General features: G+C 44.1%; 1 protein-coding gene across 2 annotated transcripts in view; it reads right to left on the reverse strand.

The window, feature by feature from the left end:
• The window catches only part of PPP1R12C (protein phosphatase 1 regulatory subunit 12C), a 192161-nt gene that overhangs the window by 143491 nt on the left and 23997 nt on the right, over window positions 1-24673 (reverse strand). For both annotated transcript variants that reach the window (XM_077457528.1, XM_077457527.1), the window contains exon 2: window positions 339-469. In XM_077457528.1, the coding sequence (XP_077313654.1) occupies window positions 339-469 (131 nt within the window). The remainder of the gene's footprint in view (window positions 1-338; window positions 470-24673) is intronic.

The raw sequence follows: 24673 nt of genomic DNA on the forward strand, positions 1-24673 counted from the left end.
GTGGTATGCAAACACCCACAGCAACCAGTGCCCAAAGAGGACATTCTCCTAAGGGTAACCACCATGTGGCCATCTACCAAGATTAAAACAGGTGTCACTGTTTCTCAACCTCCAGCTGCCCGTCGACAATCCAGGCCAGAAAGTAATTCTATCATTAGATGCTGCTAAGGCCTTCGACAGTGTTGAATGGCCTTACTTGTGGGAGATGCTGAAACGCTTTGGACTGGGAGATGCCTTTATTGCCTGGGCGAAGCTGTTGCATGTGGCGCCTATAGGAGGTCAAATCTGTATGGGGTGTGTATACTTTTTTTATATCCACTGTATAAAATGTTACTCACTCTGCTATTTCCATATAACCACAAGAGGCTGCAACATGTAGAGGCGTCCATCCCTCATTATCAGCCTGATTCACATTGGCACCGTGATTTACTAGGAACTCCACCACCTCCAGGTTTTCATCTATACATGCCTAGTAAAGGAAAAAAAAAAGAAAAAGAAAAATGAGATTCAGGATAACATGTGGGGGAAGAGAGAGAAAAAAGAAAAAAAAAAGGAGCAACCTACAACACATACTGTATATATTTACCACTTAAAGTGGATGTAAACCCTCACATATACCTAGTGAATTAAACAGCCTCAGATACAGAGATGAAACAAATCTCCCTCATGTACTTTTAGCGCCAGGCGACAGAACACTCAGTTGTGAACAGGGGCCATTTAAATTAATGGGATTTTGCATGTTGAGATGAGCATTTTATGAGCTGAAACCGCTCAAGTGTGAATGCAGCCAAGGCTTCATGTACATGGGATATTTAACCTCTGAATGACTTAACAGCTAGAAACCTGCATCTAGAAATGTCCGTTTAGCTGTCTTTACAAACTTTTTTTTTTGGTCAAAATGAAGAAGAAGAAAGAAAAAAAAAAAAAAAGAAAAAACGCTACTAAAAATGCAAGTTACCGCATTTACAAGTTGTTACAGGCAAATGTCTCTGAACATCCATCTGAACCCATTTTTTTGTGTACATGTACTGATAAGATAACACAGGAGAGTTCAGGGGCAGCTGAAAAATGCCCAACTGCTCCCAAATGTCCGTTTACCAGCAGCAATGTACATGAGGCCTAAAACAGACCAATAATAGCGAGCAGCAACAGAGTTGAGTTTCAGTGGTCAGGTTAATTATTAAGGCGCAATAAGAACTGAAACTTATTTCTTCAATCTGTTATCACAGTTAATATTATATTTATATTTGGAGTGTAAATTTGTTAGACCACAATTAAACTTTAAGGCCGGGTTCACACTGGTGCGACGAATGCTCCGACATTGGGAGCTCATGTTGCATGTGTGAGGAAAAAAAAAAAAAAAAAAAACGGTCACACTTTGAAAATGCTAGTAGCTGCACTACTTTGGTCTGACTTTGATCCTATTTCAGCCCATTGAATATTATTGACGTCGGATCACCGTCTTGCCTGTTCCGACTTTGGCATGCGACTTTTGCTCTGATGATCTTGAGGGGGGGAACTCAACACCAAAATTTTACATAAAAAACCGGCATGGGTTCCCCCTCCAAGAGCATACCAGGTCCTTCGGTCTGATATGGATTTTAAGGGGAAGCCCCTACGCCGAAAGAACAGCATGGGGATCCCCCCAAAATATAGACCCTTAACTGAGCATGCAGCCTGGCCAATCAGGAAAGGGGGTGGGGGCGAGTATGCGACCCTGCCCCCCTTCTGAACCATACCAGGCCGCATGCCCTCAACACAGCACCTTGTCCCCATGTTGGTAAGGACAAAAGGCCTCTTCCGAAGAACCCTGGCCATTGGTTGTCGGGGTCTGCAGGCAGCGGGCTTATCAGAATCCAGGAGCTCCCTTTAATAAGAGGGCCCCAGACTGAATGAGTATGGGGGGGGGGGGGAAACACAAACACCCCCCCCCCCCCCACACACAGCATCTTTTTAAAGTAATTAGGCAGCTCCGGGGGGGGTCTCTTCTGACTTCTCCACGCTCTCCAGCCTCTTCTGGTGGGCTCCTCCGCTATCTTTTGCTCTTTTAACGCTCTTTTGCCAGCGTTGGCCTGGTCTTCTCAGTCTTCTTCCGATGTCAACATGGCCGCTCTCTCCCGATGTAATGCTGTGAGACATCACCCAGTGACCATGCCTATATAAGTTGTTGCGCACGCGGCATTACAGTGGGAGAGAGCATTGCTTCAACATCGGTAGAATAGAAGAGGAAAGAAGATGGAGAAGACTGGGCCAACGCTAGCAAAAGAGCAGAAGACCAATGGCTAGGGTTGTCAGGAAGAGTCCCTTGTCCTCATCAACATGGGTGACAAGGTGCTTTAGGATGGGGGGGGGCTGCAGGGCACTCCCCGCCCTAGAGCACCCACCCCCCCCATGTTGAGGGCATGCAGCTTGGTACAGTTCAGGAGGGGGGGGCGCTCGCTCATCCCCCTTTCCTGACCTGCCGAACTGTGTACCCGGATAAGGGTCTGGTATGGATTTTGGGGGGCCCCCATGCCGTTTTCAGCATGGGGGTTCCCCTTAAAATCTATCAGACCGAAGGGCCTGGTATGCTCTTAGAGGGGGAACCAATGAGGTTTTTTTTTTTATTTAAAATTTGGTGTGGAGTTCCCCTTCAAGATTCATACCAGTGTCTGGTATTGGTGGGGATCCAAGTCGGATCCCTGTTCATGGAAGTTGGACGCGTCCAACTTCAAGTTGCAGGGCAAAGTCGGATCCTAAGTAGAACGAGTGTCATGTCGCACCAGTGTAAATCCGGCAAAAAATAAGACAAAATATTACTCCTAAACAGTAGAATTTTGCCTGTAAATTCAAAGTCTTAGCATACAGTAGAGGACACAGGCAACATTCATATACCATGATTTATAGCTTTGTACATTGACCTTCAGGAGACTAGACACTGGTAAGCTTTTGAGCACATGCTCTTGGGGTGTCTCCCCCTAAAGCCCTACCTAACTCTCAATGTAAAGAATTTGGGAGGAGGAATGTGTACTGTACTCCAAGATATGGAATTTACAAAAGTTCCTCTAACCTTAAAGTCATAACAGCACAGAACACAGGCAGGCAATTTATTCACACATCCCAAAGCAATGGATGGGCAACAACTAGGCAACAGAACCTTGCTAAGACAAGAGGGGTAAAAATCCCAGGTTCAGAATGCATCTACAAAAACTTGTGGCCAAAAGCTGCATCAGCAAAATATTGAACATGCACCTAATGAAACTTAAAAATGAACAGAGTTGGGGCGATGGAGTGTGTTTTAGAGCACATGTGGGGGGGGGGGGGGGGGGGGGGGTTTGTTTGAGAGCACAATCTCTAGCAATCAAACTCCTTATCTACTTTGCAATTGTGGATTTTGAAGTTGGGTGCCTGGTGTGAAGACCCAAGGGTAAGACAAACAGGGAATGAGTTAATGAAAGCAGTAGAATTGATGTACACTCTATTGGCTCTGAGAATGTTCAGGCAATGTAGAGGCACCCTTTGGATGCTTAGAAGCAGGACGCAAGAATGGCAGTTCATTTTTGGGCACCAGTTCTCACAAATGATATCGTTATACTAGAAAAAGTGCAGAGGACAACCAAATGGATGGGGGGGAGAGATGATCAACATGTACAAATACATAAGTGGTCCACATCGTGAGCCTGGTGTTCAGCTATTCATTCACTTTAAGGTCATCACAGAGGACACGGGGGCATTCTTTAAGTCTAGAGGAAAAAAGATTTAATCTCCAAATATGGAAAGGTTTTTTCACAGTAAGAGCTGTTAAAAGGTGGAATAGCTTCCTTTCAGAGGTGGCTCTGGCCAGCTCAGTTGATTGCTTTAAAAAAAGACCTGAATTCTTTCATAAAAATGTACACAATATAACTGGGTACTAACATTTAAGTAAAGCTGATCCAGGGAAAGTAGATTGCCTCTCGAGGGGGGCATTCTTTGCTGGGGTTTTTTTCCTTCCTCTGGATCAACTATTGATGTAGGTTTGTGTATATGGGATTGTATTTATTTTTTTGGTTGAACTTTACAGACTTGTGTCTTTTTTTCAACCTATGTATATATAAAAATGGAGATAGAGTGCTACAGCTGCCTTTGGAAGAAAGGATGGTCTGGGGCCTAATACAACCTTGTTGTGAAGTATGAGAAGAACTATTTGCAGGAAAGCTGCTAGTTCCGAGATATGTCACACAAACAGACATGCTAGCCACCTGAAAATGCCATTTTCCTTGCATGTTCCCCTCGGATCTACAGCGACTGCACTTCCAGTGCAAAGTTCCTTTAGCAAATAACGCTATAGATACACACATACATATATATATATATACACACACACACATTTTTTCAATTGACCTTGACGCCCTCTGAGGAAGTCGTGATGGCGAAACGCATCACTGCGTAATGTTTGCATTCCACGCCCAGGAAGAGACAATGGGAAGCGGTGGACGCAGTCTTAGTTTGGTGAGTCTCATGGGTCCTGTGCTGTGTAGAACGCCTTTTTGAATGCTGATAATTTAAAGTATCGATAGATGGATTTTATGGAACATGTCATTTTGAGTTTAAAATAAACGAGAGAAAAACCAAATTACGCTATTTGAGCCCCTTTTTTCTGTCCGAGCACCTGTGGGAGATCCAGTACAAAGCTCCGACAACCCCTCCATGACGTAGAAGACAGCCATGGTTAACATATCAAAGCTTGATATGTTCATCTTTATGGTGAGTGAGAACCCCTAAGGCAGTGATGGTGAACCTTGGCACCCCAGATGTTTTGGAACTACAACATCCTATGACGCTTATGCACTCTGCAGTGTAGTTGAGCATCAAACCCCTGATGGGTTTACTTCCTCTTTGTCTCCCTGCAAAGGTAAAACATAATGGGCTACTATGCATCGCATAGTAGCCCATTATGTCACTTACCTGACACAGGAGCCAGCGATGTCACCGCTGTCCCCTGTAGTCCGGAGCATCCATCTTCCTCCGACCACTCACAGCGCCGGAGCAGTGCATGCCGTTGTGTACGGTGCATGCGAGGTAGACAGCCGTCACTGTCTTTTAGTAAATATCTCCTAAACCATGTAGGTTTAGGACAGGGCTTGACAAATTTGCTTGGAATCTAGGAGCCAGCTAAAAAAGTTAGGAGCCAGGTCCGTAACAGCAATCCGGACCTGTCCCTGGCCTGACATGGAGACAAGTGAGGGGAAGATAGCGTGGCCCCCCCACCTGTCTCCAAGTCATTGCCCATAGCTCTTAGAGGGACATTTTATTTATTTTCAAATGAGAATTGTTTTTTTTTTAAATTGCATTTTAGTGTAAATATGAGATGTGAGGTCTCTCTGACCCCAGAACTCATATTTAAGAGGACCTGTCATGCTTTTTTCTATTACAAGGGATTTTTACATTCCTTGTAATAGACATAAAAGTGACAAATATATATATATTTTTTTTTAAAAGAACAGTGAAAAAATAAAGTTAAAATCAGAAAAAAAAATTTAAATGCGCCCTGTCCCGCCAAGCTTGCGTACAGAAGTGAACACATATATGAGTAGCGCCCGCATAGGAAAGCGGTGTTCAAACCACACACGTGAGGTATCGCCGCGATCGGTAGAGCGAGAGCAATAATTCTAGCCCTAGACCTCCTTTGTAACTCAAAACATGCAACCTGTAGAATTTTTTAAACTTCGCCTATGTAGATTTTAAAGGGTAAATGTCGCCATTCCATGAGCGGACGCAATTTTGAAGCGTGACATGTTGGGTATCAATTTACTCGGCGTAACATTATTTTTCACAATATAAAAAAAAATTGGGCTAACTTTACTGTTGTCTTATTTTTTTTAATTAAATAAATTTTCCACAAAAAAAGTGCAATTGTAAGTCCGCTGCACAAATATGGTGTGACAGACAGTATTGCAATGGCCACCATTTTATTCTCTAGGTTGTTAGGAAAAAAAAATGTATATAATAACATACATACATACATATACAATGTTCTAGGTAAATGGGAGGAGATGGGCAGGCAGTGAAAGCTCCATTAGCATTGCTGTCATACCAACAGCCACCACTAGAGGGTGCCAGATCCCAGAAGGAAACATAGAACCGCAGAAGGCCTCAAAGCCACGGCCTCAAACACTGGCCGGCAGCGGCCCGACACGATCACGCTGGGGGGGGGGGGGGTGCACGGAGACAGGATACCCCCAGCTGTGCTGACCTGGAGCCCAGGGTTTGTCGAGCCCTGGTTTAGGAGATATTTCTTGTACCTACAGGCAAGCGTTAATCTAGGCTTAACTGTAGGTCAAAGTGGTCTGTAAGGGTTTACAATCACTTTAAAGGGGTTGTAAACCCTCTTTCACCACAATGCATCCTATGCATTAAGGTGAAAAAATGTCTGCTAGTGACTGGCCCCCTAGGCCCCGCCCCCCCCCGTTTTACTTACCTGAGACCCGCAATTCCCTTGGCAGAGACATGCTCTCCCTCTCTGAACGGGGTCACAGCTCTTGATTGGATAGATTGATGGCAGCACAGCCATTGGCTCCTACTGCTGTCAAAATCCAAAGATGCGGGCACTGGGGGGGCAGGACTGAGTCCAGCATTCGTGTCTATGGATGGAAATGCTGGACTCAGGAGCATGCCCGCAAAGGTAACCCCCAGGGGAGAGCACTTTTCCTAGGGGTTATCTGATGCGAGGAAGAGCCGCTGAGGGACCCCAGAAGAGGATGATCGGGCCACTCAGTGCAAAACTAGCTGCACAGTGGAGGCAAGTATGACATGTTTGTAATAAAAAAAAAAAATTTTTTTTTAAAAAAAACACACAGGAAGGTGTACAATCACTTTAAAGGAGCTGCAGGAGTATCTGGCAAGTACTGGCTGTGTGGTACATGTGACAACAATCTCCCGTATTCTTCATATTTCTGGGCTATGGGGGTAGAGTGACAAGACGGAAGTCTTTTCTCAAGAAAAACATCCAAGCCCAGCTAAACTTTGCAAAAATAAATCTGAAGTCTCCCAAAACTGTTATGGTATGGTTTGAAAGATACGTTTGGCGCAAAAACACTGCACATCACCAAAAGAACACCATACCCACCAGTAAAGCATGGTGGTGGCAGCATCGTGCTTTAGGGCTGTTTTTCTTCAGCTGGAACAGGGGGTCTTAGTCAAGGTAGCAGGGAATTATGAATAGTTTCAAATACCCGTCAATACTGGCACAAAACCTTAAGGCTTCTGCTAGAAAGCTGAACATGATGAGGAACTTCATCTTTCAGCATGACGACCCAAAGCATACATCCAAATTAACAAAGTAATGGAATGACCCAGCCAGAGCCCAGACCTGAATCCGATTGAAAATCTGTGGGGTCATCTGAAGAGGGGAGTGCGCAGGAGATTCCCTCGCAAACTGGCGTGTTTTTGCAAAGAGTGGGCAAATATTGCCAAGTCAAGATGTGCCATGCTGATACTCATACCCAAAAAATCAAAAAAGGCGTTTCAACAAAAGTATTAGTGTAAGGGTGTGCACACTATTGAAACCATATTATAGTTTATTTTTACTTCCCTCCACCTAGATGATTTCAGTTTGTTGTTCAACTGAGTTGTACAGTTTATAGGTCACATTAAAAAGGTGGGAAAAGTTCTGAAATTACTTATCTTTATCTCTTTTTTTTTACATCACAGAAACCTGACATTTTAAACAGGGGTGTGTATACTTTTTATATCCACTGTACATATGACCTGTTTATATTAAAGTTCACTATTGCAAAAACTGGAACAAAATTCAGTAAGAAGCAATTGCACAACCTACTCTAGTGTAGTAACAATTACGATTATTTTCAGGAAAGAGCAAGGCAGGCAAGATCTTCCCAGCATTCGCTCTGCAGTGTTATTTATACATTATCAGACTATCTCAGTATGAACCTGTATGTTCAGCACAACACACATTCCTGCAACATCTCCACACAACCACTTTATGGTATCTAGCACAAGAAATGACCTTCCAGAAATGCGAGGCAAAGCGTGGGAGAGAAGAAATATTTTATATTTTCATGTGACAACACGGAAGAAATGACACTTTGCTACAATGTAAAGTAGTGAGTGTACAGCTTGTATAAGGCCCCTTTCACACTTGTGCAACTTTGGACTTGAGTTGCATAAGTTGTACCCCCATGATTCCCAATCAATAACATTCATATCTGTGCAACTTTCAATTGTCCCTGTACTACTCTGGTTCGACTGATGCCATTTTAGTTGCACAGACCTCAAGTGTACACAGGCATTCCCTGAAATTGCAGAAAAATCACAGTAAAATTACACCAAAATTGTGGCTGCAAAAATCGCAAGACTGTCCAGTCGCGGCAGTGTGAAAGGGGCCTTACAGTGTAAATGAGTTATTTTGAAGGGACATCCCAACACACAGCCATTAATGTCTAAACCACTGACAACAAAAGTGAGTACACCCCTAGGTGAAGATGTCCAAATTGGGCCCAAAGTGTCAATATTTTGTGTGGCCACCATTTTCCAGCACCGCCTTAAAGTGGTTGCAAACCCTTACAGACCCCTTTTTGCTACAGGTAAGCCTATAATAAATGCTTACATGCAGCTACCCAAAATATCTCCTAAACCTGCACTGTTGAGGAGATATCTGCATGTGTCAACGTCATCGGCGCACTGAAGCAATGGCACGTACGTTTGCTTCAGCAAGTGTGCCGTTACAAGCGGCTCCCACGTGGGAGTGATGTCATCGTGGCTCCAGTCAATCACAGCGCCGGAGCTATGATAGCCAGAAGTAACCCCCGGGAGTGATGTCACTGGCCAGTGCCGTGTATGGGCACCGCAGCGAGGGCATCGATCTCAGGTGAGTATGCTATGCATACTCGCTCATTACGCCTTTGTCTTGCAGGTGTTTTTTTTTCAAAGTGGGTTTACAAGCACTAATCCTCTAGGGCATGGAGTTCACCAGAGCTTCACAGGTTGCCACTGGAGTCCTCTCCCACTCCTCCACAATGACATCAAGGAGCTGGTGTATGTTGGAGACCTTGCACTCAGCCACCTTCCATTGAGGATGCCCCACAGATGCTCAATAGGGTTTACATCTGGAAACATGCTTGGCTAGTCATCATCTTTACACTCAGCTTCTTTAGCAAGGCAGTGGTCATCGTGGAGGTATGTTTGGGGTCGTTATGTTGGAATACTGCCCTGCACCCCAGTCCCTGAAGGGAGGGGATCATGCTCGGCTTCAGCATGTCACAGTGCACGTTGGCATTCTTGGTTCTCTCAATGAACTGTAGCTCCCAAGTCCCGGTGTTCTTCAATATGTGCTCACGCATGCATGGGACGGAGCCGCACTCCAGCCGATTTGCCGATCAGCTGGAGTGAAGTGACCATGGCGCATGTGCACATCACAGGAGGCATTTTTCGACGGGAGGAAGAATTTCACAAACAAACAATTGAAAGCGAGTGGAGGGGGGCACCATAGCAGTTACATTATGCCTCCTGTTGAAGGGGGCAGCTTGGGGCTGTGTTGAAGGGCGGGTTTTGTCTGGTGACTTTGAGCAGACAGAAACCCCACCCCACAACAGCGAGGCACAATATGAGAAATATGGTGTCCCTCCACTCTGAATAGCTTTTAATGGCGTCTGACATTCTCGCTCCCATTGAAACATACCTTCTCTGATGTGCGCACGTGCCATGGTCACATCGCCAAATCAGCTGGAGTATGGCTCCATCCGGCATGGGCACTTTGAGGTCACATATCAATAAAACACCGGCAGCACTCATGCAGCCCCAGACCATGACACTCCCACCATCATGCTTGACTGTAGGCAATACACACTTGTCTTTGTACTCCTCACCTGGTTGCCGCCACACTCGCTTGACACCATCTGAACCAAATCAGTTTATCTTGGTCTCAGACCACAGGACATGGTTCCAATAAATGTCCTTAGTCTGCTTGTGTCAAACTGTTTGCTGGCTTTCTTGTGCATCATCTTTAGAAGAGGCTTCCTTCTGGGATAACAGCCATGCAGACCAATTTGATGCAGTGTGTGGCGTATGGTCAGAGCACTGACAGGCTGACCCCACCACCCCTTCAAACTCTGCAGCAAAGCTGGCAGCACTCATGTGTATTTCGCAAAAACATCCTCTGGATATGTAGCTGAGCACATGCACTCAACTTCTTTGGTCGACCATGGCGAGGCTTGTACTGAGTGGAACCTGTCCTGTTAAACCGCTGTATGGTCTTGGCCACTGTGCTGCAGCTCAGTTTCAGGGTCTTGGCAATCTTCTTATAGCCTAGGCCATCTTTATGTAGAGCAATTCTTTTTTTCAGACCCTCAGTTTTTTGCCATGTTGAACTTCCAGTGACCAGTGTGAGTGTGCGAGCGATAACACCAAATTTAACACACTTACTCCCCATTCACACCTGAGACCTTGTATAACTAACGAGTCGCATGACACCAGGGAGGGAAAATTGCCAATTGGATTCCAATTTGGACATTTTCACTTAAGGGTGTACTCACTTTTATTGCCAGTGGTTTGGACATTAATGACTGTTGAGCCATTTTAAGGGGACAGAAAATTCACACTGTTATACCAGCTGTACACTCACTACTTTATATTGTAGCAAAGTGTAAATTCTTCAGCGTTGTCACATGAAATGATACAAAAAAAAATTTATAAAAATGTGAGAGGCGTACTCACTTGATACTGTACATACTATATTGTCAAAAAGTATTGGGACTCCTGCCTTTATAATCGTGAGCTTTATATTCTAAGCAACAAAATTGTGACACTCATTTTGGCCAGAATCGTGCAGCTCTAATTTAAATCAACTCCACCGTGTTTGCACAAGTACAGTGTGACAAAATACTGCAACAACCATTTTTATTCTCCACGGCTTAAAATTATATATATATATATATATAGTGTGTGTGTACACACTTTTTTTGGGGGGGGGGGTCCCCCAAGTACAGTTTATCAACTGATAAAATAATATTTTGATTCTTGGCAGACTGACCATTTTTCCCTTCCTTTATTTTCATGGCTGTGGCTTCAGAAGAGTAGAGAATTCTTTGCATAGAAAGAGTCGGGAAGCACTTTTGTCAAGATCACTATAAAGATTCTTGATGATTAATTGTGCAGCTCCATTTTAAATCATATTTTTTTTAAAGAGCAACTGTCATCTTGTCCTGCAGTAGCTCCTCCTCCTCTGACCTGCTGTTGACTCACCGACAGGCCCATTCACTTTAATGGGATGGCTGGTGATGCAGCAGGTGAGTGGATGCCCATTAACAGGCGCTGCCATGATGGATCAGAAATGACAGGTGCTCTTTAAATGTAAGGACTTATTCTTGCTGGTAGTTAGAATTGTTAATATTTGCAAACAAAACAAAGGTTTACTATTTGGAATAAGCGGTCAGGTTAATAAAAAACAGTATTATCAGAACCGATTCAATCATACAGTTTGTAGTGTACATAGATTTGCAAAACAATGGGATAAAGGAATATTCCTGAACTTTGGTTTATCTCACGGTTACTGTAAAATTGTGTGAATGCATCAATGCATGTGATGCTGGCTTGCAGAGCTTGGATTCATTTACCAAAAAAAAAAAAAAAAATATTGAAGAATATACAGCCTCATGCTACATAACCAAGCTCCATTTCATGCTGAACAAAATGATTAATGTATCTTAGCCACTTCCCGACGGGGCCATAGCTGAAAGACGGCTACAGCGCGGTCGGGTTTTTCTGGGAGGGCGTCCACCCAGAATCTTGCTCTCACAAACATCCGTGACCGCCAGGTCCGGAAGATCTGGCGCAACATGGATTGGGGTAAGCGGCCACTGGTAGTGGCCGTTTAGCACGTGATCTCTCCATCAAATGACGGAGCAATCACTTGTAAACAAACCAGCGTCATGTTATGACGCCAGTTCCTCCCTTCTCTCTGTACCAATCAGTACAGTGCAAGGGGAGAGGGGGAGAGATTGCAGCAGCGCTATGCGCTGCCAACACTCTTAACAGAAATAATTTTTTTTTTAAACCAAATTTTCAGACTTTAATTTATAGCACAAAAAATAAAATCTCAGTGTTGATTAAATACCACCAAAAGAAAGCTCTATTTGTGTGAAAAAAGGACAAACATTTCACATGGGTACAATGTTGCATGACTGAGTAATTATTCAAATTGTGAGAGCACCAAAAGCTGAAAATTGGTCTGGTTAGGAAAGGGGTTTAAGTGCTCCAAAAGCATAAAAAAAAAAAAAAAAAAAAAAAAAAAGTGTTCTCAATCAAATCCAACTTAAAAATCATCGCTTTACATCAGCGGTGCCCAACTAGTGGCCCGGGGGCCACGTGTGGTCCACGGAGCCCTCTGAGGGATGGCAGATTGGCAAGCCCAGATCATGGGTTGCAGACATGCCATCCCAGAGCATCTGTGTTGTTCATGAAGCCGGCAAAGCAAGCGGCTGTGGATCAGAGCTGTATAAGCTGATGCTTCCTGTATAGCGCCGTCTCTTGCCACAGGCGGAGTGATACCAATTGCACTCTGCCGGGGACAGCAACAGCAGGTGATATCGGAATTGAATACCGTTCTTAAAGGTCAGTTTATTACTAAAATAAAAGTGTATATATGGGCATATCTTCACAGTGGTTACTGGGCTGTTTTCGAACTGATCCGCAGGTGTAGTGCACCTTCAGGTTACCTGCACGGAGGCATAGATTTCTGTTATTACCTGCGGGTTTGGTGAGCTTTCAGAAAATGCACCACACCTGCAGGATATAATAGAAGTCTATGGCAAAGTGTAGCTAACCCGCAGGAAAGACACAGGTGCACTGCACTAGTGTGAAAGGCTCTTTTCACACAATCGGTCCCGACCCAATCAGACCCTACTTTCACCTCTGTGAAACAGCAGATGTAAACAGATTTGTGTCCATTTACACCCGCCAACCTCCAATCTGATTTGGGGAGAAAGGAAAAAAAAAAAAAAGAAAAAAACACCACACACAGTTATAAAGTGTAGTTATGCAGCGGCTTTGCACAGACCTGCCCAGATCCTCCTCTTCCCAGGTTCCCCGCTGATGCTCCTGGCCACTCTCTTCCTGCCAAGTGTCCCCAGAGCAACCAGCTTGTTATGTGAGCTCCTGAGGCACTGCTCTGTCCAGACACGGAGCAGCGGCTCACTCTCTCTGCCCTCATTGGCACACTAACTTTAATTAGCATTGGGTGCCAATGGTGCCCACTGCTGTTTCATCCAATGAGGAGAGAGACCCTGGAGAGTCGAGGCTCTTGTGCACACCGCTGGATTGAGATGGGGTTCAGGTGTTAGGGAGGGTTGCACAGAATGCATTATGGTAAAACAACCTTCTGCCTTTAGGACCACTTTAAGGACTTGTCAACCGTGTGTTTAGTTACACTTTACCCTTATGTGAAGCAGTAGGGGGTACTATGTACTCTTAGGGCTCCTTTACACAGACATGCCCATGTATGGAGCCTGCTCTGCTCAGCGGGGGGGGGGGGTTGCTCCGTTGATCAGGAAGATGACCGGTCTGTCTCTGCACATGGGTCGGACCTGTCAGAGCATCGCTCTCCCCTATGGATTGAATGAAGACGGACCGTAGAGTCCGTTGTCACCCAAACCAATCCACAGATGGATGAAAAGGTAGGTTTCTTTGCTCAGTCACACTTTTCCGGATCGGAGTGGGTCGGATGTCAACAGACATGTCATCGCTGACATCCTGACATCCGTCCCACCATAGACCCCTATAAAGTGTCCACAAAAAAAAAACCCTGACAGGCGGACCTGAATGGATTATTTGTGTGAAAGAGGCTTTACTTGTATAATGTTTGGGGGTTCCGAGTAATTTTCTAGCAAAAAAAATACAGATTTTATCTTTGTAAGAAACAAGTGTCAGAAAAAGGTTAAAGCTTCATACACACGGACGTTAAAAAAAAAAAAAAAAAAACGGCCTGTTAAGCTAGTTATGTCTGGAAAAAATCAGCGTTAAAAAACGCGATTTTATTAGAGTTTTGCTCTGGCGTCAATGCGCATTTAACGGCGCTTGTAAGCGTTAACGCTAAGGAACGTTTTTTTTTTATGATCACATTATCAACATTTTTTACAGCTCAAAAACGCTGACGCTAAAAAGCATGGGTATAGCGTTTTTGTGCGTTAGCATCAAAACTGCTCTAACGCTGGAGCCTCTGAAGGCGCTGGTCCTTTTTTTTTTTGGAGTTTAAAAATGGCCATGCTTGCTACAGCTCAAAAACGCCATGGTGTGTATGAGCCCACTGAACAACATGGAGTTGCCTTCTTAAGCCGCAAAAAAAGCTAAAAAAAAACCGCTGTAAAAACATCCGTGTGTATGAGGCCTTAGTCTATGTGGGTAAACTTACCTCAGCTACAGGCCAAGTTCATACCTTTGATCCAAGAACGAAAAGCTACAATGTTTATAGTTATCTACATGAACAACTTTGTGAAAAGTGTTGGGCTGCCCTTTTTTCTTTTTTTTTTTGACAGCTGAGCAAGCAGAGAACTCTAGTAGGAATACTTTTTCAAGGGACTATACCTTTACAACCTCTTAACATTTGATGGCATTAAAGAGGAAGTAAACCCTGATGAGTTTACTTCCTCTTTCATTTCCTGCAAAGGCAAAGCATAATGGACTACTATGCATCGCATAGTAGTCCATTATGTGTCACTTACCTGACACAGGAGCCAGCAAAGTCGCCGCTGTCCCCTGTAGTCCGCCGCATCCATCTTCTTGGTGGGGTCAGAGCTCTGCCGCTGTCATTCGGCAAAGCCGCAATGACGTCACATGCTCATGGGGCTGCAGAGAGGGTGGCACCTTACTCCACATTTGGTGGACCTGCCCCAAAGCAAGCCACTTTTGGACCAAGGTGTACACTATGATTAGAGCTGTACTGAATATACACCTGGGTTTGTAATCCAACGGGAGTCTATGCTACACAAGCCTATCATGGCTTCCTTGAGGAGCCAGAGGAAATTTGTGGGTTTTGCTTTCCTGGTGACTCGCCAAGGCCTGGGGGCAGCAGCTTCTTACCCTAGCTGAGGTTAAACTACTCATGGGCACCAAGGTACACGAGAAGCTCACCTCTATTCTGAATGACACATGCGCTACATTTAAGGTGTGGGAACCATGGATTGCTTATAATGTCAATGTGAACTTGAACTGGTCTTTACACTCTACATCAGGGGAAGGCAACCTCTGCCCTCCAACTATGGTGAAACTACAAATCCCATTATGCCTCTGCCTCTAGGAATCATGCCTGTGATTGTTAGGGTCTTGCAATGTCTCATGGGACTTTTAGCTTCAAAACAGCTGGAGGGCTGAAGTTGCCTACCCCTGCTCTACATAGACTTTGGATGTGGGTGTATCTCGTGGGACCCTCTCCCAATTCCCCTACCCCAGGGCTCGACAAACCCCGGTCGCCAGGTCGCATTTGCGCCTAGATTTCGTGTCCTGGCGACTGGGGCAACGCTGCTGGGGTATCCTGTCTCCATTTGGACCCCGAACTCCGCCGCGCAATTCCATCGTGCCGCGCCGGCCAGTAATTGAGGCCGCGGCTTTGCGGCCTACTAAAATCTTTCGGTAGTCTGGCGCCATCTTGTGGTGGATGTAGAAATTACACCCTATTCCAATAATGATAATTCCTAATGGAGTGAAGCTCCCTGACTGTTTTTCACTGCCCGCCCATTTCCTTCCCCTAATTAAAATAATTTTTTTTACAAAAAAAATAAATAATAATAATTAAATTATATATATATATATATATATATATATATATATATATATATATATATATATATATATATATATATATATATATATATATATTATTTAATTATTATTATTTATTTTTTTGTAAAAAGTAAAAAAAAATTTAATTAAGGGAAAAAAAAAAAATATTTGTAATCCTCCCTGCTTGACCCCTTTCACAAGGGCTGTCTGATCAGGTTCACCTGTCAGTTTTTCAGGCGGACCTGATCTAACCCTTAGCGGGGATATGACGTTAAGAAGCGGGAACATGGCGGAAATAAAAGTCACATTCTTTTGTTAACCACTTCGTGCCCGCGCTATAGACAAAAGATGTCTACAGCACGGACACCAATTGCCGGGAGGGCGTCCCTGGACATCCTCCTGTTTACTTCCCCTCTGAACGCCGCCATGGGCGCACATCGGGGAAGTTCTGTGTTGGCCGTGTCCCTTGGATACAGCAAATCACAGATCATGCTAAATGGCCAATCACAGCGGCCATTTAGCACTCAAGCGGTGTGTCCAATGAGAGGTGATCTCATATGTGGGGGGCTGGAGGCTATCTTCCCCTCACTTGTCTCCCTGTCAGGCCAGGGACAGGTCCAGATCGCCGTCACGGACCTGGCTCCTAACTTTTTTAGCTGGCTCCCAGATTCCAAACAAATTTGTCAACCCCTGCCCTACCCCCCCCCCCCCCCCCAACTTTCTCCCTCCTGCTTTTGCTTTTCTACCGTGTTCTTTCCTTAAGTCCTCCTGTTTGCAGGTCTGACAAGCTGCACTTAGGTCATCTCTACCCGCGGATTGTACCGCATTGTAGGACTGTTCTCTTGGCATATGCTTTTCTACATCTCGGTCAAATCCACTCCATCAGTTATATTTGTGTCATGATTCCCTGATGAAGTCACGTGACCCGTGACGAACACGCGTCGGGACACTAAGCGACCGGAAGTGACGTAGACCGAGCCCGCAGCTCGTTTGCATACTGCCTATATACACTCTGTGTTTGAGTATTCTTCTATATTTTTAAATAAATCTGACTGTTAAAACATTTTACACTATGGAGTATCCTTCCTCCATGCCTGCTTAAACCCACATACACGCTATACCATTGAGGAACCCTGACTGCAATACCCCAGAGAAATCCCTTAAAGGGACCACACCATTTGTCAGGACCTGGGAACTCCACACTAAAGGGAAACTCCGCCAAAGGATCCTAAAGATCTTTATACACGCTGTTACCTTACTGCGGTAAGGTAAGGGGACACCCATCAGTATACACGGAACCACGAAGGATATATCCCCCATCACCAGCACCACTGCCCTCTTCATCGCAATATTCCCACATTGTTCACAAATTACCATGTTGAAGGAGTCACACCCTGTGCGATTATAGGAATAATCACAGCACTTTGCACAAGAAACGGACATTTGTCTAATACACCAGTATTGTTTGTCACTATATTCCTGTTTATACTTGAAGGTTTGCCTATGTGCATCACACCAGAGCACCTGCACTTTATGCAATTTTTGTGATCGCAACACGCTGCACTTTGGAATTGATATTGTTTATTTTTACACCGTCTTACTGTACTTTATTGATGTTCTAAACTATATATTAGCAGCAATAAGTATTATTTAATATGCCACACAGGCTCATACTTTTATTGTGCTCTTATTTATATTAGTTTATCCTTAATTTTATTCTGCACCTCCTAACTGTGGATTCAGTATATTGCCCTTACCATCGTACAGCGCACCACTACCTCTTTTACTCACTATATTTATTTGTGTCATGGACCTCTTTATTTTGGACCTACTTTTTACTCACTTTTCGCCTTATTTGTGCTCAACATTTTGTTGCATGGTCTTGTGACGTTTATTATTACTGGAAAACCATAATAAGCATCTTTATAAAAGAAAATCCCCTTAAACAAGCAGCACATTTTCTATTTAATTAAACCTCACTCTAAATTCATGAGACTTGCAGTCACAGGCAGTGGCGCCTCCGAGACCCCATTCACACCTGAGCGTTTTGTAGCTTGACGCCTGAAGCTACAAAACGCTGGAGGGGAAAAAAGCCATTATTCTCAAAGCGCGAATCGGGCTAATTTGGGCGTTTTTCTTGTTTTAACATTGGTGACCTTTTGCCCTGCACAAATTTGCGACAAAACGCGGTAAAAACGCCGCAAATCGCAGTAAAAACGCCACAAAAAACACTTGAAAACGCTACGCTCAGGTGTGAATGCAGCCTTACAGTTTATACAGATACGAGGCCTTCGGTACAGGAGTGCTTGGGTACCTTCACATATCAGGAAGTGCATTGCAATTTTTCAGGAGGGAAAAAATAAAAATACACACAAAAAAGTGGATTTTTCTGGGAATTATGTAACCGAATCTCTCTAAACATTGCTTACGAGATAAAAATCTTCACGCCATGTCCTCTATAAGGCCTTGTCATGACAATAGTGTTGTGGCAAATGCCCTCATCACCCCAATTCAGATATGCACTGCGGTGCCATTCATTGCGACAATGCACCTAAAAGACAAACGCAATACATGGTCCTGTTGGGGGTCAAAGCGCCCCTCAATATATACTGTCTGTAACGTAAACCCCTAGATGTGCCCGCACATACTTTCCTAAGCTATTTAGTCCTCCATAAGCACCAAATATTGTCATTTTCTGGTTAATGCTGTGAGCTGCTCCATCTCCTCCTGCCAGTCATTATGGCTGCCCATTATAATGCTGGAACCACAAACGTATGTGAGATAGAGGGTGGGGCGAGTACTGAAAGCATATCAAAAGGTCAAAATGTAATATATATTCAAGTCCTCCCTGGAAATTATTTCTACTCTAGGTCTTCTTTCACTTATGGAGCAGACTTCCTGGCAATTTTCTGGTGACTTGAGTACTACTTTAAAGTGACTGAAGTGAGGGAGAGACTACACCACAGGGAATGTCTGAGTAATCTTCCTGTAATGTTGGATCCAAAAATCACATCAATATATAGATGAGGATCTGACTTGGAGGTGACTTCCATTAAATTCTTTGGGCACAAGTCGGATAGCAGTCACCTTGAAGTAATACAGGAACCTTTTCTAATGTCTGAGCCACTTCAGTAGTGCGAATGAAGACATCTCAGGCCCTTGTGTGAGTTGGGACTGTAGAGTCGCATGACAAGTCGTACCCCATGATTTCCAATGCGTACCATTCATCTCTGTGTGACTTCAAAGTAGTCCCTGCACTACTTTGGTCTGACTAATGCAAGTTGAGGTGCATAGACCAAGTTTTACACAGGCATTCCTGAAATCGCGGCAAAGTCGCAGTAGTGGGGTCTCATTCGCTAACATGGGATTTCACATGTCATGTGACTTGAGGTCTCAAGTCAGATCCTAAGTTGGGGCAGTGTGAACCAAGCCTGAATGATCTTGAAGTTTGTAAACTTACTTTGTAAAGACCCCCACACATTTAATTCCTTGAGTTCTGCAGCATGAATTCTCCATGCCCTGTTAATGAGCACCGCTGTGTCACTGGCTGAGGAAAGTAGAATAGCACTGGACCCGTAAGGTTATTCTTTTATTTTATATTGAATATCTGTTGCTATAAGTGATCTTGTTTCTGAGGAATTGGTTTCTGCACCCCAATCTCCATGGCTTGTAGTGTAAATGTGACAAAAATTGAATTTGAAGCACCGTGCCACTGCAAAATGGTTGCAATATGACTATTACAATACTTGAAAAAGAGTAGCCAATTTATTTTAGTGGTCCAAAAATGCTCCCTTCATCGGGGCTTTAGATTGAAAGTCATGTGAATGAACTAGAAGTGAACTGAACCTTCAAGCTGAGCTCACACCGATGTGGTGCGGGACACCAAACTTGTGCAGGATGCTTTTTTGTCTGCATCAGAATTGGATTGCATGGGTGTTCACACCCAATGCGATTCGATTCTGAAAAATCACCCAGCATTTTGCAAACCAATTTCAGTGTTACCATACACTTTACAAACTGATAGCAAATTTTAATGGTGTGGAATCCACAACGAATGTGCACTGCATCTGTGAACCAAGGCTTAATGATATTTCTTACACTGGGATTTCAAGCAAGGTCTTGTCAGCCAAACTACGACATGTATGGACGCCATACATGGCATTGTCACCCAGACTTATGTGAATAAAGTTGTATCTGGACCTGTTTAGCTATGGTGTTGCGCTTCAGTTTACAAAATGTGCCACTTTTGCTGGACAGCTTGATCTGTTAACAGAAATTGAAAGAAACACTTGTCTGGCTTTAGTCAAGTTTATTTTTTTATTTTTAACAAAAAAGTAAAAAACATTTTGACCATGTAACAGATTAGGAAAAATGACTTTAAAAAAAAACCTGTACAGAAAAACACAGGGACTGTCACTACCGAACCAAATAGGAATGCTAGTTTTCTGGCAGTTATCAGCTTTACATACAGGTTAGGCCCCTTTCACACTGCCGTGGCTTAAAAGTCTATTTTACTGTGATTTCAGGGAATGCCTGTGTAATATTGAAGTCTATGGACCTCGACTTGCATGAAAAAGTCGGAGCAAAATAGTACAGGGACAACTTGGAAGCTGGCACGACTTGAAGTCGCACATACATTAATGGTTATTATTGGAAATCATGGAGAATGACTTGTCAAGCAACTTTGCAGTCCCAAGGCACATGACAAGTCCCACAAGTGTGAAAAGAGCCTTAGAAGGAGTGAATACCTTCTTCCAGCCACTACCTCCATAATCTCTGCACAGGTTTTCCATCATGCCCTATAATACCTCTCAATGTGAACACCCATGCGATCCAATTCTGGTGTGGACCAAAAAAAAAAAAATATATAAAAAAAAGGGGGTCCTGTGCGGGTTTGGTCCTAATGCAAAGCGACATCAGCCATACTATCTGTATGGCTGAAATCGCATGTGATGTGCGGTGTGAATGACATGCGATATCGCAGAGCGCACAAGGGTGAATCGGAACTTATGTAGTAAACAGAATGGGAGTGGTTCAGTAGTTTAGCAAAGACAGCAGACGGTGCTGACAACACTGCACCCACAAAAATCCTGCACATAAGGTTTTAACCCTTTTCGTTGCTACTGGCATAGGTCATACAGTTGAACAGAATGGCTTCCAGCTAGCCAGGCATACCAATTAAGTCTAAAATGGCGTTGAACCGCACTACTCCCCACAGCTTTTAGATTTTGGTTATGTTGTGTTTGTGAGCACCAATTAAAAATGTTGTGATCTCTATCGATATCTCCAACTATCTTTTTATTATACTGGTTCTGTGCTTTCAGAAAAGCTCCTTTTTGTACTTGCAGGGAGTGAGGCAAAGTGTATGTATTGCAAAGATGTGTTACTTTTTTTGTGCCTCACCACACTGCAAAAAAATAAATATATATAAGGGCTAGATTACACTTGCTTCAAAACAAGGCTTCAGACAGGTTTTGTTAACCACTTAAGCCCCGGACCAATTTGCAGCCAAAGGACCAAGTCCCTTTCTGCAATTCGGCACTGCGTCGATTTAACTGACAATTGCGCGGTCGTGCAACGTAGCTCCCAAACAAAATTGGCGTCTTTTTTTCCCCCACAAATAGAACTTTATTTTGGTGGCATTTGATCCCCTCTGCGTTTTTTTTTTTTTTGCGCTATAAAACCAAAAAAAAAAAAGACAGTTTTGAAAAAAAAAAATCTATATATTTTTTACTTTTTGCTATAAGAAATATCCCCAAATATATAAAAAACATTTTTCTTCCTCAGTTTAGGCCGATACGTATTCTACATATTTTTGGTAAAAAAAATAGGGGATAGTTTTACAGCATTTTTCTGAAATTTTTTATTTTTTTTACTAGTAATGGCGGCGATCAGCAATTTTTATTGCGACTGCTACAGCGAACATTTTTGGGACCATTGTTCTTTATACAGCAATCAGTGCTATTTAAAACGCACTGATTCCAGTGTAAATGACACTGGCAGTGAAGGAGTTAACCACTAGGGGGCAGGGAGGGGTTAAGGGTGACGTGTTTTTTTTTACTGTAGGGGGCGTGGCTTGGCATGTGATGTCACTGATAGTCTTTCCCTATAACAGGGAACAGACGATCGGTGACAGCCACACTAGGAAGCACGGCGAGTTCTCTTTACACATACCTATCCTCGTTCTTCAGCTCTGTGAAGCGATCGCGGGAAACCAGCGGTGATCGGGTCCCGCAGCCAAAGTCATGGAGCACGAGCATGCCGCCGTCGGCGTGCGACCCATGGCTGGGCACTTAAAGAGCAACGTACCTGTACGTTGATGTGCCCAGCCGTGCCCTTCTGCCGACGTAAATGTACAGGAGGTGGTCCTTAAGCGGTTAAAGCTCTCTGAACGCAAGTCAAAGCTCCTGTCACCAAATAAAATGGTTAGCTTACAGTCCTGTTCACACCCGCTTTTGCTTGGGGCTTTGATATAGATTTGCCATTGACTTCTATGGAGGCTTTGAAGACACTTTGAAACACCACTGAAGATACATTGGGTATAATTTTTGAAGAGAAGCCGAAGCAAAGGTGTAAACAGGACTGTAAGCTAACCATTTAGTGGCAGGAGCTTTGATTTGCATTCAGAGAGCTTTAACAAAGCCTGTCCAAAGCCTTGTTGAAGCCGAAGCAAGTGTAAATGAGCCCGAGGTATATGTGAACCCTCATTTTGACAAAAAAGCCATTCATTTAAAAATAGAAACGACTCCAACACCACTGGGCCATTTTTCTGGCATCAATAAACCCATGTAGTTGTAGATTCTGCCACCAACCTTGGCTATGCAGCAGTCCTGCAGAAAGGGTCTTCAGTGGTTCATTAGAGAAAGTGCCACTGGTGGCAGTTTGTCCCTTGTCCATAACATATGGAAACATGGGATTCTATATTATTCAAATCATTGGACCTATGTGAGTGGAGGTCCTTAGGCCGCGTACACACGGGCGGACTGTATGGCCTACTTAGTCCGTCGAAACACATTTCAGCGGACAGTCCGCTCGTGTGTGGGCTTCAGCGGACTTTTTCAGCGTGCAGTCTGGCGTACTAAGTATTTCGGATTTTTCGAAATTCTGTCCGTCATACTTTGGTTTCAGCGGACAATCCGCTCGTGAGTAGGCTAGTTCGACGGACTAAGAATGGCGCATGCCCAGAAAGGATTTACACGGCCGAAGGTTGCATTGCTGTGTATTGGACTTCCTATTTCTAGTCCCGTCGTACGTGCTGTACACGTCATCGCGCAAGCTTTCAACGGACTGTTTGTGCATCCGTGTGTGGTCAAGTCCGTTCATTCGAAAGTATGACGGACTGTCCGTCGGATTGTATGACGGACTAAGTAGGCCATACAGTCCGCTCGTGTGTACGCGGCCTTAGAGTCCCCAGGTTTTCAAGAGAGATACAGGACACAGAATGGTAAAGATGAAGCTACGGTCAGTTTGGTGGCAGAAACCAAGAAAGGGAAGTCAGCGAGTTTGCGGAGAGGGACCTTTCTAGCAAAATCCAAAGTTTGTCTTCATCAAGGAAGATCCTATCCAGAATATGAAGCAGGGTGGATTTATGGTACAACTCTAGATTTGGGAGTCTAAGGTCACTGTCCAATTTCCATGGATTTAAGATCCTATACTGCAGGCAAGGTGGCGTTCCAGCCCAGATATTGTAGAAGTGCCAATTCGGCTCTGGAGAAAATGTGGATGGAAGAAATACTCGCACAGCCTTAAAGTAAAGTAGGCAAGGTAAGATATCCATCTATGGCCAAACCATGAGTAGCGTAATTTATCCCAACTTTGAAAGTTTAAGTAAACCCCCCTATCGTTTTCAACCAAGGAAGCTGCCATCTTTGCCTCTGTTTAATCTACAGCTGCCATGATTCTGCACGTGATCAGTTATGACACCAGCTGTTGGATGGTTTGACAGTTTGGTTGAGAAAACCACCAATGGGAGCGTTACATCTCAGGCACATGCCGGAAATGAAACTTTTAGGGATGGGTTTACTTCCGCTTTAAGCCTGATGAGTGAATCCTGTAAAACAGGGGGATAACTTTTCATAAAAAGGTCTCATATGTCGGAGGATCAGGTCAGGGATTTAGCAGCCCAACTGAAAGGAGAAATGGAGACCAAGTGCCGCCGCTCTTCTAGAGGTTATCAATTGCAACATACTTATGGGGAGGCAACTGTTAAATTGCTGAATCTCTTAAACATTGCACCCGGGGGGGCTTTTTGAGTGAAGTTCTTCTTTAAAGAGGAAGTAAACCCTGATGGGTTTACTTCCTCTTTTTTTCCCTGCAAAGGTAAAGCATAATGGACTACTATGCATCGCATAGTAGCTCATTATGTGTCACTTACCTGACACAGGAGCCAGCGAAGTCGCCGCTGTCCCCTGTAGTCCGCCGCATCCATCTTGCTGGTGGCGTCTCGCAGCTCCGACGAATGACAGCGGCGAAGCCGCGATGACGTCACTCCCGCGCATGCGCACGGGAGTCGACAAATTAGGCAGATCCATTCTTGGACTTGCCGCATTTAGGGCGCCTGCGCGCCGCTGTCTACGGCGCATGCGCCGTAGACAGCGGTGCCCATTTTCGGGCAAATATCTCCTAAACCATATAGGTTTAGGAGATATTGCTTGGACCTACAGGTAAGCCTTAATCTAGGCTTACCTGTAGGTCAAAGTGGTTTGAAAGGGTTTACTTCCTCTTTAAGACTTTGTAAACCACATTGCTAAGATTTATCACATGAGCTTGATCAGTGATTCACAGGGTTAAAACAACTCTGATGAAAGATTTATTTTAAGTTACTGTAAGGTGATTAGGCGGATCAGTATGCAAGATTTCAGACTGTTCTCTTCAAGAAACTCTGATGTGTACAGCTAGGATTACAAATAGACATGTAATTATAACA

The sequence above is a fragment of the Lithobates pipiens genome, unplaced genomic scaffold, assembly GCF_037356315.1.
Source record: "Lithobates pipiens isolate NorthernLeopardFrog02 unplaced genomic scaffold, aLitPip1_a1.2 Scaffold_27, whole genome shotgun sequence".
Taxonomy (NCBI): Eukaryota; Metazoa; Chordata; class Amphibia; order Anura; family Ranidae; genus Lithobates; species Lithobates pipiens.